An 18,167-nucleotide genomic window follows, 5' to 3' on the forward strand; every position below is an offset into this window, starting at 1 on the left:
GTTTAAAAGAACAGCATTTATTTTTGTATCATTATAAATGTTTTTACTGTCACTTCTGATCAACTAAATGCATCTTTGCTGAATAAAATAAATGTAAATATGTAAACAATTTCTTTAAAAGAAAACACAGACATTTGAATAGAATAGGAGGATGTCACTCATTTATGTGATTTAAACAGAATGGATGCGTCCCATAATGCATCATTTCACAATATTGTATAGCATGAGTGAATTAACATGTTAATGTCGGACTCTTGGATCGCTTCTTCTCTATTGCCTTTTTGATCATATATTTAGTATTAATCATAAATTAGGAGTCATTCGAAACACTCGATTATCCTGTGAAACGGCTGAAATCAGACATTTGTGTTACTATGGAAACGCCACTTTAAAGTTTAAAGCCCTTTATCCGCTCAATATCTGTAATATAGCTTGAACTCGGTTAGACGTATGGCTTTGATTTTCTGGAAATTTCAGAGGCCAAATTATTTTGTGAAATATATAATTTTTAGTTAATGTTTAATGTTTAGTTTAATTTACACTTCTGTATCGTTTTTTACACTTTTTTTTTGTTTAAAGCTGCTTTCACTTCTGCAATAATCTGCCTTTAAAAAGATCAACCTCGGGTTCATATTCCAAACATTCATTATTATTCTTCATTATTCATTCATTATTCATTCACCATTTAAGTTCAGATCTGGTCAAAAATGGAGAGAAAGTGAACAGGTTGAAAAGAAAGCTTGATGTTTAAATCTTAATTAAATTAAATTCTTCATTTGCTTCATCTCTGGCCAAGATTAGCCAGTATCTTCTTGCTAATTCTGCTTATTATGTACTTGAATGAATATTTGAAAAGGAGGTTTGTGAAGAAAAGCTGGACTGTGTTTGTCTCAGTACAGTAAAGCGTACAGTAAGTTGTGATTTCGCAGTCCGGACAGGAATCACGTCTAGAGCGTCTCATACTGTATATTGTTATTATATCGTCATGCATCTGTGATATGATCTGGAGCAATGCATTATTGGCTGAATCTCATGAAGAAATGCCCAGGTCATATTTCACACGTTAAATCAAGGAGTAATTATATTTTGCTTAGAAAAATAGATAGACTATTAAAAAAAAAAAATCTGTATTGAAAATCATCCTGTCTGTACACACAGATTTGATTTGATTTTATTTGATTTTATTATTAATTTCTATTTTATTATCAATTTTTATTTTATTTTAATATTTTATTTTTTAAATGGCTTTGTTTTCTTTAGCAATATTTATATTTATATTTTGCTTAAAGAAACAAATATATAGGACTATTACGATATATATATTTTTTTCAGTATTGAAAATCATCCTGTGTGGACAAAGATTATTATTTTATTTTATTTTACTTGTTTTATTATTATTATTATTATTATTATTATTATTATTTTCATATATATTTATTTTTATTTATTCTTATTTTTGTTAATGGCTTTCCTTTCTTTAGCAATATTTCTCTTTTTTATTATGTTTAGTGGTGATGGTAATATTTTTCTTTGCAGTTTTTATTATTTGCATTTTAACATTTTTAAAACGTTTCTGATATGAACAAAAGCTGACATATTTTTTCACTCTGTTACCAGGATTATTATTTTTCAAAACCATGTGCAAACACGACCGTTGGGTTTAAAATTTTCATTGAAAATAATAAAGCTGGGGGAAAAAATTATAGTAGAAAAACTTAAACTAAACAAAAATTAAGAAATTAAACCTACTGTACATTTTAAACATATTTAGAAACATGTTTTAGTAATTGTATGTGATTTTGTCATTTAAAGAGAACTAAATAAAAAAATGTTTTAACTGTTTATAAAATAAAATTAACACAAAAAATAAAGCTAATTCAAAATATGAATAAAACTGTAAAGCTGCTGTGCATTAATCTGACTGTCATCACACATGTTTTTGTTCAGCTTTCACCACAAGATGTCACTGTAATGCAGAGTCTGCGTGAGTCACTCATCTGTCCATCTGTCGGATTAAACTCAGTTACATTTATTGTGCATCAGATATGCAACGCATTTAAAAAAAACAGATAAATTAATCAAATCATAATTCCATCGAACTGAAAAATAGTGAAAAGGCATTTAGTCATTTTCCTTGAAGCCATATATTTTTCTCCTCCATCTTTACTAATTAATATTGCTTATATCGATCAGCCCTTCAGATCATTTGCCTCTAATATGAATTCTGTTGTCGTAGATGATCATTCTAGTGTTATGATGCATTCATATCTTCAAGTCATCATGCTTTGTTGCTATAGTAACATGAGAATTCTTGAATTTTCTAATTATACCAAGGACGGAATGACTGTCATTCTGTGTGTGTGTGTGTGTGTGTGTGTGTGTGTGTGTGTGTGTGTGTGTGTGTGTGTGTGTGTGTGTGTGTGTGTGTGTGTGTGTGTGTGTGTGTGAGAGTGAGTGTGTGTGTGTGTTTGCGTGTGTGAGTGAGTGTGTGCGTGAGTGAGTGTGTGCGTGAGTAACTGTGTGTGTGTGTGTGAGTGAGTGAGTGAGTGAGTGTGTGTTTGCGTGTGTGTGTGTTTGCGTGTGTGCCCATGTGTGTGTGAGTGTGTTTGCGTGTGAGTGTGTTTGCGTGTGTATGTGTTTGTGAGTGTGTGCGTGAGTAACTGTGAGTGTTCGTGTGCCCGTGCCCGTGTGTGCATGTGAGTGTGTTTGTGTGTGAGTGTGTTTGCGTGAGTGTGAGTGTGTGTGCGTGTGAGTGTGTTTGCGTGTGTGTGTGTGAGTGTGAGTGTGTGTGTGTGTGTGAGTGAGTGAGTGTGTGTGTGTGTGTGAGTGAGAGTGTGTGAGTGAGTGTCTGTGTGTGTGTGTGAGTGAGTGTGTGTGTGTGTGAGTGAGTGTGTGTGTGAGTGAGTGAGTGAGTGTGAGTGAGTGTGTGTGTGAGTGAGAGTGTGTGAGTGAGTGTCTGTGTGTGTGTGTGAGTGAGTGTGTGTGTGTGTGAGTGAGTCAGTGTGTGCGTGAGTGAGTGAGTGAGTGTGTGCGTGAGTGAGTGAGTGAGTGTGTTTGCGTGTGAGTGTGTTTGCGTGTGTGTGTGCGCGTATTTTTAAAACACTAAGAAGGCTCGACACAACATGAAACTGTGCTGGAAGCATCACCAGAGGCTCTACACATGAACTCCAGCATTGAGAACAGTGTTTGTGTTTCCGGTGGCTGGAATTTTGTCAGTCAAAAGTAGTCGATCTCCGAATGCAACGTAATGAACTGACTCCATATGAGGAAATGTCATGAACTTGTAATCTCAATGAAAAGCACGATAACTTGGATAATAAATGATCCGTGAATGTATATGGAAACAAGCTTTAGGAGCTTTTCCATCTTTACTCTCCTCATGTTACGTTGCATTCGGAGATCGACTACGACATTGAACAAATGTCTCAAATGTTCTCCTTTTATCGTAATTTCATGAAAAGACCAACTGGTTTAGACTTACTGAAATTTCTCCCTTTATTTTCCACAGAATAAAAAAAAAAAGTAAAACAGGTTTAAAAACATCATGAAGGACAAGGCGAGCAAATGAGGACAGCTTTTTTATTTTTGGCTGAAATATTCTTTTAAAGTCGACATGAGTCGACAATTTTCTTCTCTATTGTGTCGTATATCCGAGTGAAACGCTTCTGGAACAAGAACAGATGTGGGCGGGGCTTGATTGTGTCTATGAGGATTTGATTGGCTGATCTCATGTGAGTGACAGGTTGCCCCGCCCTCGTCATCAGAGAACAGAAGAGATGAGAGGAAGTTATTCTGATTCAAGAGTGTGCAGAGTAATGATGTTCACGGATAAATCATTTATAATAAAAACTGCAATATTCCATTAAAAACCCAAGAATTGCCATGGCGACTGTGAAGCGTACGTCTGATCTGCTTTTGTGTTTTGTGTGTGTGTGTTGCGCAGCCGGGAACGGTGAAGCTGTCGAAGCCGGTGGCTCTGTGGACTCAGCAGGACGTGTGTAAGTGGCTGAAGAAACACTGTCCCAATCAACACCAGGTGTACAGCGACTCCTTCAAGCTGCACGACATCACCGGTAAACACACACACACTCTCACACGCTCACACACACTCACACACACCTGTCAGTCTGATCATGATCTTCTCCAAGGTCAAATACCCACAACGCTCTCTCTCACACACACACACACACACACACACACACACACACACACACACACACACACACACAGCTCTCACACACACACAGCTCTCACACACACACAACTCTCTCACACACACACAGTTCTCACACACACACACACACACAGCTCTCTCACACACACACAGCTCTCACACACACACACACACACACACACACACACACACACACACACACACACACACACAGCTCTCTCTCTCACACACACACACACACACACATCTCTCACACACACACAGTTCTCACACACACACACAGCTCTCACACACACACACAGCTCTCACACACACAGCTCTCACACACACACACACAGCTCTCACACACACACACACAGCTCTCTCACACACACACACACACACACACATCTCTCACACACACACAGTTCTCACACACACACACACAGCTCTCACACACACACACACAGCTCTCACACACACAGCTCTCACACACACACACACAGCTCTCACACACACACACAGCTCTCTCACACACACACACACACACACATCTCTCACACACACACAGCTCTCACACACACACACACACACACACACACACACACACACAGCTCTCACACACATACAGAGCTCTCACACACACAGCTCTCTCACACACACACACAGCTCTCTCACACACACAGACACACACACACACACACACAGCTCTCTCACACACACAGACACACACACACACACACACACACAGCTCTCACACACACACACAGCTCACACACACAGCTCGCACACACACACACACACACACAGCTCTCACACACACACACACAGCTCACACACACACACACACACACACACAGCTCTCACACACATACACAGCTCACACACACACAGCTCTCACACACACACAAAGCTCTCACACACACACAGCTCACACACACACATGGGGACATTCATGACGACACTGCCATTAATTGCTATCAGCTCCGCCGAGATGATTATTAGCTCAGCAGTGTGTGTGTGTGTGTGTGTGTGTGAGAGCTGTGTGTGTGTGTGTGTGTGAGAGCTGTGTGAGAGCTGTGTGAGAGCTGTGTGTGTGTGTGTGTGTGTGTGTGTGTGTGTGTGTGTGTGTGTGTGTGTGTGTATGTGTGTGTGTGTGTGTGTGTGTGTGTGTGTGTGTGTGTGTGTGTGTGTGTGTGTGTGCGAGTGTCTTTAATGTCGTGTGACCTACAGTAACTCAGTGATGGATGACTGTACTGCAGTTTTTCGTGTTGTATTGTGTTTTAATGTGTTCTACTTGAAGAAGCGTTGGAGAGATAAATCACATGCTTTGTGCAGACATCACAATCTAATGAAAGCAACATACTTTATTTACCCCTACAGCCTTATATTATATTATATTATATTAATAATAGTACCTTAATGATACTAAAATAACTGTGTATATGTGTGTGTGTGTGTATATATATGTATATATGTGTGTGTATATATATATATATATATATATATATATATATATATATATACACACATACACACATTTACTTGTTTATAATTTCTGTTTTTATTTCAGTTAGTTTTTGTCATTTTGTTGTGTGTATATATATATATATATATATATATATATATATATATAATTATATCGTTTTTTTTTTTATTTATTTTTTTTATATATATTTCATCTTTTGACAACCATATCATTTAATTCTAATTCTATAAAAATAAAAATGTTGGCTAGCTGAAGTAAATGGGAATCCCTGATCAATATGAGCCTGATATTTCTAAGATGTCCTTCTTACCAAAGTCGGAGATCGTCCAAAGTCAGAGTTTGAAGTCAAATCGATCATGTATTGATCTGCTCTGCTTTATTTCTAACGGTGACGTTGTTGTGAGTGTAATAACACACAGCGCTGATGAGCCGAAGTCATGATTCATCGTCGCAGTCGTCAGGAGTAATGCTGCTTAAAGCAACGCTTTCTGAGTCGTTCTAGTTTGACTGGAAGGATTGTGAATGCAGTTTAAGGGAATGCAAGATCCAATTATCCATAATTTATGAATAAAATATGCAAGCTGCTCGATTTGATGATCCAGTATTAATTAACAGGAATCTGTTAATAAACACCAGGTCTTACCAATTAGAGACACAAAGCAATTTGCATCCATCTCTGGTCAAACCATGCGTAGCGTAACACGTTTCACCGTAGTAAACCGAGAGCCAGATCTCCAGACAACACACTGGCTCGTGCAAATCACATCATATGAGTGATAATACCACTTATTTTATTATCTTCAGATTAAACCTTACATCTGACTTCTTGTGTGCCATTTTATACACATTTTTTAATTGTACATTTTAATTTATTTTAAATATGGTGCAATCTTTTTGCTTATTGTTTCAAAATGATTTTTTTTTTTTTTAAGAATATATTATTTGTCTATTTTCTGTTTTAATTATTATTTAAAAGTTGTAGTAATTTTGCTCTGTTTTTAATTTAATAACAAAAAAATTGTTTAAATATTATTTTAAAATTATTTTCGTTATTTCTATATATTTGTATACATTATTTCAGTTTTAGTTTTAGATGCAATTATATGAAGCCTCTGGAACTGGTATTGATTTATAATCAGATCTTATGTTAGAGTCATTGGACCTGAGATTGAGAAGGATTTGCAAACTCTTTCATACATTATCGGTCCAGACAGGCTCAAATATGCACATAATTACTCCCTAATTATTATTTAGCACTAAGTGTGGTTTGTTCCGTTTGAGCCAGATAAAGCTCTCCATCGCCGACATACGACTGCTGAGAATCTCCCTCACCGTCTCCCGAATCGCTCCGAGAGTTTGACTGGAACACCGAGCTGTCATTAAAGCTGCATTAAAGCATATTAAGGCATAATTAGATATTAGTCCCTAATCTGCAGTAATTACAAAGACAGAGGCAGCGAGTGCTTTGGTAAATGAGTTAAGCACATATTTCTGATAGCGTAGGTGTGATCAGGGGAGAAGGTGCTCTCGTTCTGTGTGATATACAGAAGATAAGAGAGAGCGACTGGAGCTCGGCTCCTCCGTCGGAGACAATGAAACTCTGGGCTGGATTTCAAAGAGACGTCAATCCCATGAGCCTCGGCGCAGCAGGGTTATGAGAACGCAACAATTAATGCCTGTTAAGAAACCAGCTGTTGTTTGACAGAATAGATAACTGGATATTCATTCAGGGTTGTTTTTTCTAAATCTGCACACGAGGCCTGTTAGAAGACTTCCAACGTCAGGTGTGTGATAACACTGATAACCTCTTTCGCTTGTGGGAAAAAATGCTGGATATTTATCAAGTCTTTTCATTTTCTGCATTCTAACAGACCAGTTAAATCAGCCAGAATTATGTTGTTGTTGTTTGTTTTGTTTTCCAATCAATGTAATAATAATAATAATAATAATTGTGCCCTTGGCTTGATTTACTGTGGAGAATATGCACTGTGAAAACAGACAGTAGTGCGATGCAAAGCCATTAGACCTCATTAATATATTTTAATTTAATTAGTGCATTGAAAGCCACTGTAGACAGCGCTTGCATGGAGGAAAACACAAAATTATGCCAAAATGCTTGTTTTTTTTTGTATCTTCGCAAGCTTATAATATTAAATAAGTTTAATGACGTCTTAAATGAATGTTAAGAGTTGAGAAAATGTGTGTTGATCCGCGTCAGCTCTTAAAGTGACAGTAGCCCATTAAATCTGCAGCTCTTAAAGTGACAGTAGCCTGTTCAATCTGCAGCTCTTAAAGTGACAGTAGCCCGTTAAATCGGCTGCTCTTAAAGTGACAGTAGCCTGTTAAATCTGCTGCTCTTAAAGTGACAGTAGCCTGTTAAATCTGCAGCTCTTAAAGTGACAGTAGCCTGTTAAATCTGCAGCTCTTAAAGTGACAGTAGCCTGTTAAATCTGCAGCTCTTAAAGTGACAGTAGCCTGTTAAATCTGCAGCTGTCTGTCATTGAGGAGAATCAAAATCAGAAGAGAAAAGAGCCCACTGCTCTCTTGACTGAATAACTTTTGTTGCTTTAATAAGGATTAATCTATATACAATTTATGCATGTGTTTGATATAATTAATGGCTAAAATTGAGAAAAAAAATGGTGATGCCTTCTTTCATAAAAAAGATGCCATTAAACAAATATTTAAAACATAGGCTACTGTCTTTATGTTGTTTCTACATTCATTTAGAGATTTATTGTGAAATAATACATAAACTTTAATGTCAGGTGTAATTAATTGTGATAAATTACAGAAAAATGTGCAATTAATTCGTTATTTATTTTAATCGATTGACAGCACTGAATTTAATCAATATTTAATATATTATTTTATATTATCAATACATTTCGTACAAATACAAAATAAATTATTGTAAAAAAATGTATATTATTATATTATATACTAGAATATAATAGTATAATTAATAAATGATAATAAATAAACTAGTGTTTTAGGCATACAGATCAATTTAGGAGTGGCACATTTAAAAAGTCATGCGAACAAGCTCAGTGAAGTATTGTATTCGAGCAGAAAAAAACTGAATTAGGCACTTTGATTTATGGTGTGAATATTGCTGATACGGTTTTATTTACAACTTTAAAAAATCAGTTTAGTAGAGTACTTTTTGTAAGAAAATGCTATTTCAGTTTTTCAATTCCACAATTAATGAGATGGTCCTCACTGCAGAACACAAGATCCAGGGGGCGTGGTTGGATCCAGATCCAACTCCTCCCACCTTACATATACCTAAACCTACCCATCTCCACCCCCTGATCCCTAAACCCACCCCTAAACCTACCAATCTCCACCCCTTAGATGTGGATCCAACCCCGCCCCCTGGATCTTGTGGCCTGCATTGAGGTGCTACTGCAATTAATTCCCTGTTACTTGCTGTTTTTCTTTAGCCTGGAAATCCAGACCTAAATCTGAAAGATTAATGGTCTGGCGTCGACTAATGAAACTTGGCCAGCTTGAGGGGCGGCACCAAGCATGCATTTGAAAATCTCACTGCACGCAATTGGATAACACTACGACCAATCACAACAATAAGCCCCAGCTACCAGCGGAGCTCACTGGTAGATCTTGCCGTATCCGGTCGGCAAAACAGCAAAAACGTCCTTCTTGCAAAGGAACGATTCGAGCGCCGCCTTCTCTTCCTCTTTTAGATAAAAAGCCAAGTCTAACTCGTTCATTGTAGCGGCCAAAGCCGTTTCAAACAACTGGTGTTCATCCAGAGCCATCTTGCAATGTTTACTAATGACTTCGACGTCACAGCGCTGTCGTCATCTCGCCTCTGGCCCGCCTATATCAGATAACCCGCTGTGATTGGTGCAGCTCGGATACAAGGGCATATTTAATGAGCATCATTACTCGACGCCAGAGTAACTCGCTGAGCAAATTCAGCTTGTGCTCTCCAGAGATCTCTGGATTTCCAGGGTAGTTTTTCTTTGTAATTATTTGAGAAATGTATTAGTAATTTCTGAGTGAAAACTGCTTCTGCACCATTCCCCCAGTGCAAGTGTCCGTTCTTGAACTGGGTTTCACAGCGATGACTGTCGGTCTGGTGTGGGAGAACTGGTAGCAGATCTTCAGATCTGAATCCTCCTGTTTCATGATCACTGGCTCACTCTCTGTGGTTTTACAGGGAAGAAAGGAAAGTTCGACAGACTGACAGATAAACGAGTCCAGCTGGGATGTTAGTAATCTGGCTGTTCTGGTGTTTCCACATGCGCTGGTCAGTCAGTGTGTGTGTGTGTGTGTGTGTGTGTGTGTGTGTGTGTGTGTGTGTGTGTGTGTGTGTGTGCGTGCTGGAGGTCTGGCTCTCGGTCCAGAGAATACTGGGTGTGTAAGACACTGGGTTTATTTATTGGACTTTAACAAGAGTTATAAACAGCTCATGTAAAGGAGACTCCCATCAGGCTGCACACTGGTGGTCTTGGCGTTGTTTATGGCCTTTTTTATGGACTTTTATCGTTCTGCTGACATTTTCATCAGAGTGAATTTATGTATTTTTTGTTTCATTTTTAATGTGAAAATTACATGCTGTAAAACGGGACATCTGATGTTTGTTGAAATGCCTCTTTTGTAAGATATTAATAGATCTTAAGGAGGTCATATTATGACCTTGATGTAGTTTTCAGGCTCTACTAGAACAGGTTTTCCTGCTTGAATGTTGATTATTTTCCTCATATTCTCCATTGTTGCGGCTCCTCTCTTCCCAGTCTGTCAGTAACGCTCTGTTTAGTTCCTGTCTCTATGAAGCCCCTCCTTCTGAAAAGCACACTGTGCTCTGATTGGTCGGCTGGAGCAGTGTGTTGTGATTGGTCGAGCGTTTAACACACTACTAACTAACTCAACCAGGCCACATTATTTAGCATGTGAACGGGCCTTTGGTCAACAGTAATGTCCGGCCTAGGAAAATTTACATCTTCACCCTTTATTCAAATATTATTGCAAGATTTTGTAAGCATATTGCATAGTTGTTCTTGGAGTCAATTTTTTTTATTTGTGATAATAACGCAATGACACATGCCATTATTGTGCGACATAATTTTGGGCCAGACTGTCATACAAAGAAAACACATGCAAAAATTAAATATTAATAACTTACTATGTTGTAGTCAATGTATGCATGTTGTTTTTTCCCATTAATTTATTTTTACATGGTAAAATAAAACCTTCCTTTCTTTGACAAATAATTTTGTCAGATAAATATCTTCCCTCAAATTTCAAATATAAAAATATATACAATATATTTTCCTCATATTTTGATGTTTGTATCAAACTTGCAGGGTCATTAAAAACAAATATCTACTCCGGACAGAACTTTCAAATCAAAAATTGCATCATCTTTGCTTCTGCATTCATTACAACTGACATTAAAGGGATACTTCTAGACTGAGAAAAGCCAAAAAATGTATTTTTGGTTCATGTGGATGAAAGACAACAACTCCCAGAATGCACTTGCTTCGCTGCCCTAGGAGGCCACTCCCAAACCACGCCTACCGGTAAGAGCGCGCAGTTAAACAACACGGCTAGGCTACTAGTGAGTCTCCGTGACGAGTCTGCCCGGGATTTCGAGATCGCCCAAAATGTCCGGGATTCGGCTTCTGCGTTCTACAGGCGCCATTCATCATGTTTACTGTGGCGAGCAGGACGAGGCTGAGGGCCGCGGGAGAACGGCGCGAGGCCGGTGGCGTGATTACTGATGAGCGACACCTGTGAGACGCACCGGTCTCGTATCTCTCACGGAGGAGCGGGAATTTTCTTAGCAATGTTAAAACGCACATCAACCGATCACTTGTTTAGCGTTCATGTAAACACTACATTCAGATTCACCAATCGGAATGAATTCAGTTAGATTGAAACAAAAGGTGTGCATGTAAACAATGAATGGCGACTGCAGAAAGCAAAAGCCGAATCCCGGACATTTTGGACGATCTCGACGGCCGGACATGTCCGGGAAAAAGAGGATGGTAACCCCTACTACTCAGCTTTCTCCACAGAACAAGAGCCTGCTAGCTTAGCTTCCAAAAAAAGATGGCTGACACTGTGTGTACATTCTGTGAGTGCGATCCCTCTATGGGCGGGTTGAACACATGCGGGACAGCTCCTCCTACTGGCTGTAGTCTCTCGCCTCTGGCCAAAAAATCCTCGATTGTCCAAAATGACGATTTTTGCGTCATCGGAGGATTTTTTCCAGACAAAAAATAGATAAATCTCTGGTCTCAGGGGGATATGAGGGTGGAAATCACGGTAATTCAAAAATACTACAGGTTTTCTACTGATACAAAGCTTAATGCTAAATCCTGAAGTATCCCTTTAAACATGCAATTAAGGATTTTGTCCCTCTGATACGAGAAAACAACAGTTTTTTTGCGGTCATAACAAAAGGGTCAGTAAAATAAAGTCAATAATTTCATAATAATCTGCTAATCTACGCAGCTCAGGACTGAAGGGCTTCCGTGCAACAGTCGTGTGTGTTTGGGATTCAGCTCGACGTCTTCAGTTTCAGCTCTCGGTGTTCACGGTGATTTCCTCGAGCGAGATGATGAGGTTTCCGCATCTGAAATGATGAGGTTTGAGCATCTGAAATTGCAGTGTTTCGCAGGGATGCAATTCACAGCCATCATATCAATTTTTCAGTATTCTGTGGAGAAGGATGGAGAGAGGAGAGATCAGACTGAATTGTGGGGATGTTGGAGGATAAGAACATGATGTGGCCTGAATGAAACTACTGCAATTTTTGTGTTTTGGAGGATTCTGAAGGGAAAGGAGGGCGTTAGTCTTTTGATGGCCACATTAACAATTAATAATTCGACTGTGATCACTCGCTCCGCAAGCGTTTCATAGCTGTTATAAGTGATGAAGAGGTAACAGTCGAGTTCTGATGGATGTAGAGGTGAGTGGTTCGCAGACGACTCGCACAACTGACGCTGTTCTGGATGATGATGATGATGATGATGATGATGATGTATAATGATCATCTTGATAATGCTGTAGATTTATATTCAGGGGAAATGGAGGCCTGCGGAAAACCAGCGGATTTTGCTATAGTGTCTTTCCGAACGTGCGTGTCGTGTGGAAAGACGTGATCTCGATGCTCGTTCATAATGGTTTGTCTCAGTTCTTGTTGTTTTTCAGGTAAATGTTATGAGAGCTGAAGTAGAGCCACAAATGGAGTCGCAACAATTATTATCAGACAGGTTTCTGAAACACTCATCCCTGTCTGCTGTTGGTCCAACCAGTATAAACCAGTAAACCAGTATATTGGTTGAACCAGTCAGGCTGGTTGTGATTCTGCAATGTTGATGTCGCCTCAGTGCCTAAAATGGTGTGTGTGTGTGTGTGTGTGTATATACAGTTTGTGTGTGTAATTATTTTTCTATATTTTTTTAAAATACCCTGGATCATAAAACCAGTCTCGAGTCGCACGGATTTATCTGTGGCAATAGCCAACAATACATTGCATGGGTCAAAATTATCGATTTTTCTTTTATGCCAAAAATCATTAGGATATTAAGTAAAGATGATGTTCCATGAAGATATTTAGTAAATTTCCCACTGTAAATATATAAAACATGTATTTCTGTGAGTGAATGCAGCACAATCGCCAACATAAATGATCAACTTTAAAGGAGATTTTCTCAATGTTTCGATTTTTTTTGCACCCTCAGATTCCAGATTTTCAATAGTTGTATCTCAGCCAAATATTGTCCTATCCTAACAAACTATACATCAATGGGAAGCTTATTATTAATCAGATTATGTATAAATCTCAATTTCTCAAAAAAATGGACCCATGTGATTTTGTGGTCCAATTCACCAATTTCCAAATCTGTTCTCACTGGCATTTTTCATTTAGACTTTGTTCCTCCTCCATGTAAAGTAGGTAATTTGTAGGTAATTATTATCAGACAGGTTTCTGAAACACTCATCCCCGTCTGCTGTTGGTCTAACCAGCATAAGCCCCACCCCCAAACTCACGCGATTGGCTGATTGGGATTCTGCAGTGTTGATGTCGCCTCTGTGTCTATAAAATGGCTAGTTGTCTCTTCATGTTAAGCTTGGATATGAGAAAATACTTAAACTGCTTTAATATTACACTGATTTTACTCCTTTAAATCAATTAGTTGAAGTTACATTCACAATGTAATGAATGTGTTATTGAACAAATGAACATCACTAAGCATCTGTGTCTTTCTCTCTCATTCTGTTCATCTGTGTAACTCTCACGATCTGCCCTCTTTTGATTAAATGCCAGATCCCATTGTCCTCTAATCTAGGGATCGATACGGGCTCAGCAACACGACTGGCCAAATAATGATATCAGTTCAGTCTCCCAGTGATCTGGGTTATTAAGATGTTCCAGGGACGTCCTAGGAACTTTAGGAACACCGAAGATAAGATAATGCAGGACTTACTCCTCTTCTATGCTTGAACGTCAGGCGTGTGTGTGTGTGTGTGTGTGTGTGTGTGTGTGTGTGTGTGTGTGTGTGTGTGTGTGTGTGTGTGTGTGTGTGTGTGTGTGTGTGTGTGTGTGTGTGTGTGTGTGTGTGTGTGTGTGTGTGTGTGTGTGTGTGTGTGTGTGTGTGTGTGTGCGTACGTACACTCACCTAAAGGATTATTAGGAACACCTGTTCAATTTCTCATTAATGCAATTATCTAATCAACCAATCACATGGCAGTTGCTTCAATGCATTTAGGGGTGTGGTCCTGGTCAAGACAATCTCCTGAACTCCAAACTGAATGTCAGAATGGGAAAGAAAGGTGATTTAAGCAATTTTGAGCGTGGCATGGTTGTTGGTGCCAGACGGGCCGGTCTGAGTATTTCACAATCTGCTCAATTACTGGGATTTTCACGCACAACCATTTCTAGGGTTTACAAAGAATGGTGTGAAAAGGGAAAAACATCCAGTATGCGGCAGTCCTGTGGGCGAAAATGCCTTGTTGATGCCAGAGGTCAGAGGAGAATGGGCCGACTGATTCAAGCTGATAGAAGAGCAACTTTGACTGAAATAACCACTCGTTACAACCGAGGTATGCAGCAAAGCATTTGTGAAGCCACAACACACACAACCTTGAGGCGGATGGGCTACAACAGCAGAAGACCCCACCGGGTACCACTCATCTCCACTACAAATAGGAAAAAGAGGCTACAATTTGCACGAGCTCACCAAAATTGGACAGTTGAAGACTGGAAAAATGTTGCCTGGTCTGATGAGTCTCGATTTCTGTTGAGACATTCAGATGGTAGAGTCAGAATTTGGCGTAAACAGAATGAGAACATGGATCCATCATGCCTTGTTACCACTGTGCAGGCTGGTGGTGGTGGTGTAATGGTGTGGGGGATGTTTTCTTGGCACACTTTAGGCCCCTTAGTGCCAATTGGGCATCGTTTAAATGCCACGGCCTACCTGAGCATTGTTTCTGACCATGTCCATCCCTTTATGACCACCGTGTACCCATCCTCTGATGGCTACTTCCAGCAGGATAATGCACCATGTCACAAAGCTCGAATCATTTCAAATTGGTTTCTTGATCATGACAATGAGTTCACTGTACTAAAATGGCCCCCACAGTCACCAGATCTCAACCCAGTAGAGCATCTTTGGGATGTGGTGGAACGGGAGCTTCGTGCCCTGGATGTGCATCCCACAGATCTCCATCAACTGCAAGATGCTATCCTATCAATATGGGCCAACATTTCTAAAGAATGCTTTCAGCACCTTGTTGAATCAATGCCACGTAGAATTAAGGCAGTTTTGAAGGCGAAAGGGGGTCAAACACAGTATTAGTATGGTGTTCCTAATAATCCTTTAGGTGAGTGTATATACAGTGTATGTATGTTTGTATGTGTGTATGAATGTGTTTGTGTGTATGAATGTGTGTGTGTGTGTGTGTGTGTGTGTGCGCGTACGTATATACTATGTATGTATGTGTGTATGTATGTGTGTGTGTGTGTGTGTGTGTGTGTGTGTGTGTGTGTGTGTGTGTGTATGTATGTGTGTATGTATGAAATATTTTTCACAGTGAATTTCTGTTCAGCATCAGATTCATAGATTTCCAAATCTGTTCTCAGTGGAATTTTTCATTTAGACTTTGGTCCTCGTCCATGTAAAGTAGGTAATTTGGCAGCATAATCTGTCCTGTTGGATGAAACTCTGTGTGGATCAGCGAAGGGACGTACTTGGCAGTCGTGCACTCACTCTATGTGTGTGTGTGTGTGTGTGTGTGAGAGAGAGAGAGTGAAAGGTCCTCTCGGGACTCATGAATGCAGCTGCGGTTAAACTATGTGAAGTATTGTACAGTCTCACCTGAGGAGTTTCCTTCTCCAGTCCTCAGTGTTTCTCAAGTGCGGTCCTGCTCGCTCGCCCTGAGAGTTTCGTCGGAGAGATTGAGGTTAATTTCCATCTTTATCGGCCCCAGAGTCTCCCTCTTTCTTTCCTTCTGTCCGTCATCCTCCTGGTTGTTGCAGTAATTAGCCAGGCGTTGGTTCACATGTAAAAGGGACAGATCCAGAGAGAGAGAGAGAGAGAGATCTGTGTTCACACTGCTCTGATGGAGTCGTAGAGGACGAGCTGCACTTCCTCACCGAGTGCAGCAAGTATAAAAACATCAAAAACACTTATTTCACACAAATAGCACTACACAGTTACACAGACACACAATACACAGATTTTCCCTCAATTCCAACAAGCGAGCCTCATAAACAAACTGTTATATTTTGGGAGAGAAAGAAGAGTGTATTCATCCGGCAGCGCAGTGTGTGTTCTCCTGCCTTCATATGAGGGACAAAGGCTGAACCCTTCTGTACTTATTTTTATTTTTATTGTGATATATTTATGAGAGAGAGAGAGAGAGAGAGAGAGAGAGAGAGAGAGAGAGAGAGAGAGAGAGAGAGAGAGAGAGAGAGAGAGAGAGAGAGAGAGAGAGAGAGAAAATAGTATAATGGCTTATTTGCTTGCAATTTTATTTCATGAAAATGCACTACTAATTTTAAATGGCCATCAATGTAGAAATATATGATTTATACCCCCAGATTATAAAGAGACTTTAACAGTCATCCAAACTAGAGTTTTGTTGTGTTCATTATAATCATTTTATTGGCAGGCAGTATTATGACTGTAATTTTTTTTTTTAATAAAAAATTTCTATATTTTCTGTAATTTACTGCTAAATTTGTCCTTTTTACGGTAGTTTCCAGTTTTTGCATCACCACATGCAATGCTCTTACACTTAAAGCCTTTATATAATGCGTCATAAAAGTATTTTTAATGCCTTATAATGCATTGTATGATGAATAATTGTAACCACAGTTATAATAATGCATTATAATGCTCATCTATTTAGTGAACACACCTTCAGAAAGTATAATGCATTAAAACACACGACAAACATATTATAATGCATTATCATGTACATCATGATGAATACCTTTAAAATGCATTATACATGAAGGCTTTAAGACAGTGTTAAGGCTACAAGCGGTCTAACGGTTCAGGTTTTAAAAATCTGGCTTGCATCAGACTCTTTTCCTTTGGGTTTCCGAAATCTGAAAATGAAAAATCTGGAAATATATATATATATATATATATATTTAATTTAATAAAAATTTGATGAAAAATTGATTAAATAAACAGATTTTAACAATAGCCTATTAAATCATAGTTGGATTACTTTGTGTTGAACAATTAAGAAAAGTGAATCAAATTGTGTTTAGCATATTAACATTCTTACAGTAAATGTGAATATGTTTGACAACTGAATTGACTTGCTCTTAAGAAACATTTTTCTTGACTTATATGACAAAGTGTTGGGAAATTTGGTGGCTAGCTTTCAGTGATTTTTGGGAAACATCGCTAAAAACTCTTTTGAATCATCTTTGAAAGCATTGTGTGATTTGCACAATTGTTGGCCAGCATGTCTTGTGTATTTAAGACGCAATATTTTATGCTTTCTTTTACGTCTTATCTGGCCGAGACGGCCCTTTCCCAGGGTCCCGTTCTTCCTGCGAATCCACATCTAAAATGTTTTGATTGGACCGTAACTTGTTTAAAATGGCACATCTCCCGTTTCTTCTCATGCACTCACATTTGTAGCTCTCTTCCCGTCAGTACACATCTCCTCTTCTTCTCTTTCTTTCCTGTTTTCACACTCTCTCCGTCCTCTCTTTGACTCATCTTCTCAGTCACACACTCGTGGCAGTGATTCAGAGAGAAGACACGCTGAGTTTCTGTTCCTCATTGAGCGCTGCCAGATGAAGGGGTAGTTTGGCACTCGACCAACACACTAAAATACCGTACCCCGCTCACCTCAACCTACACACACCTCACACACACTCCGATTTTCTGCTTCTAATGTTGCGTGACTAAAGATGCCCATCTGTGCTCATAGCGCCTCGATCTTCTGTTCCATCAAAATATGATGCAGTTCGAGGTGATCGGAAATGAAAGGAATTTTTCGACTGTGACTATTTCACTT

At 39.1% G+C, this 18,167-nt stretch overlaps 1 protein-coding gene across 2 annotated transcripts in view; it reads left to right on the forward strand.

The window, feature by feature from the left end:
- samd12 (sterile alpha motif domain containing 12) overlaps positions 1–18,167 on the forward strand; it is a 101,449-nt gene that overhangs the window by 16,788 nt on the left and 66,494 nt on the right. For both annotated transcript variants that reach the window (XM_084423372.1, XM_084423371.1), the window contains exon 3: positions 3,944–4,073. In XM_084423372.1, the coding sequence (XP_084279498.1) occupies positions 3,944–4,073 (130 nt within the window). The remainder of the gene's footprint in view (positions 1–3,943; positions 4,074–18,167) is intronic.

Source organism: Rutilus rutilus, assembly GCF_951802725.1.
Source record: "Rutilus rutilus genome assembly, chromosome: 11".
Lineage (NCBI taxonomy): Eukaryota > Metazoa > Chordata > Actinopteri > Cypriniformes > Leuciscidae > Rutilus > Rutilus rutilus.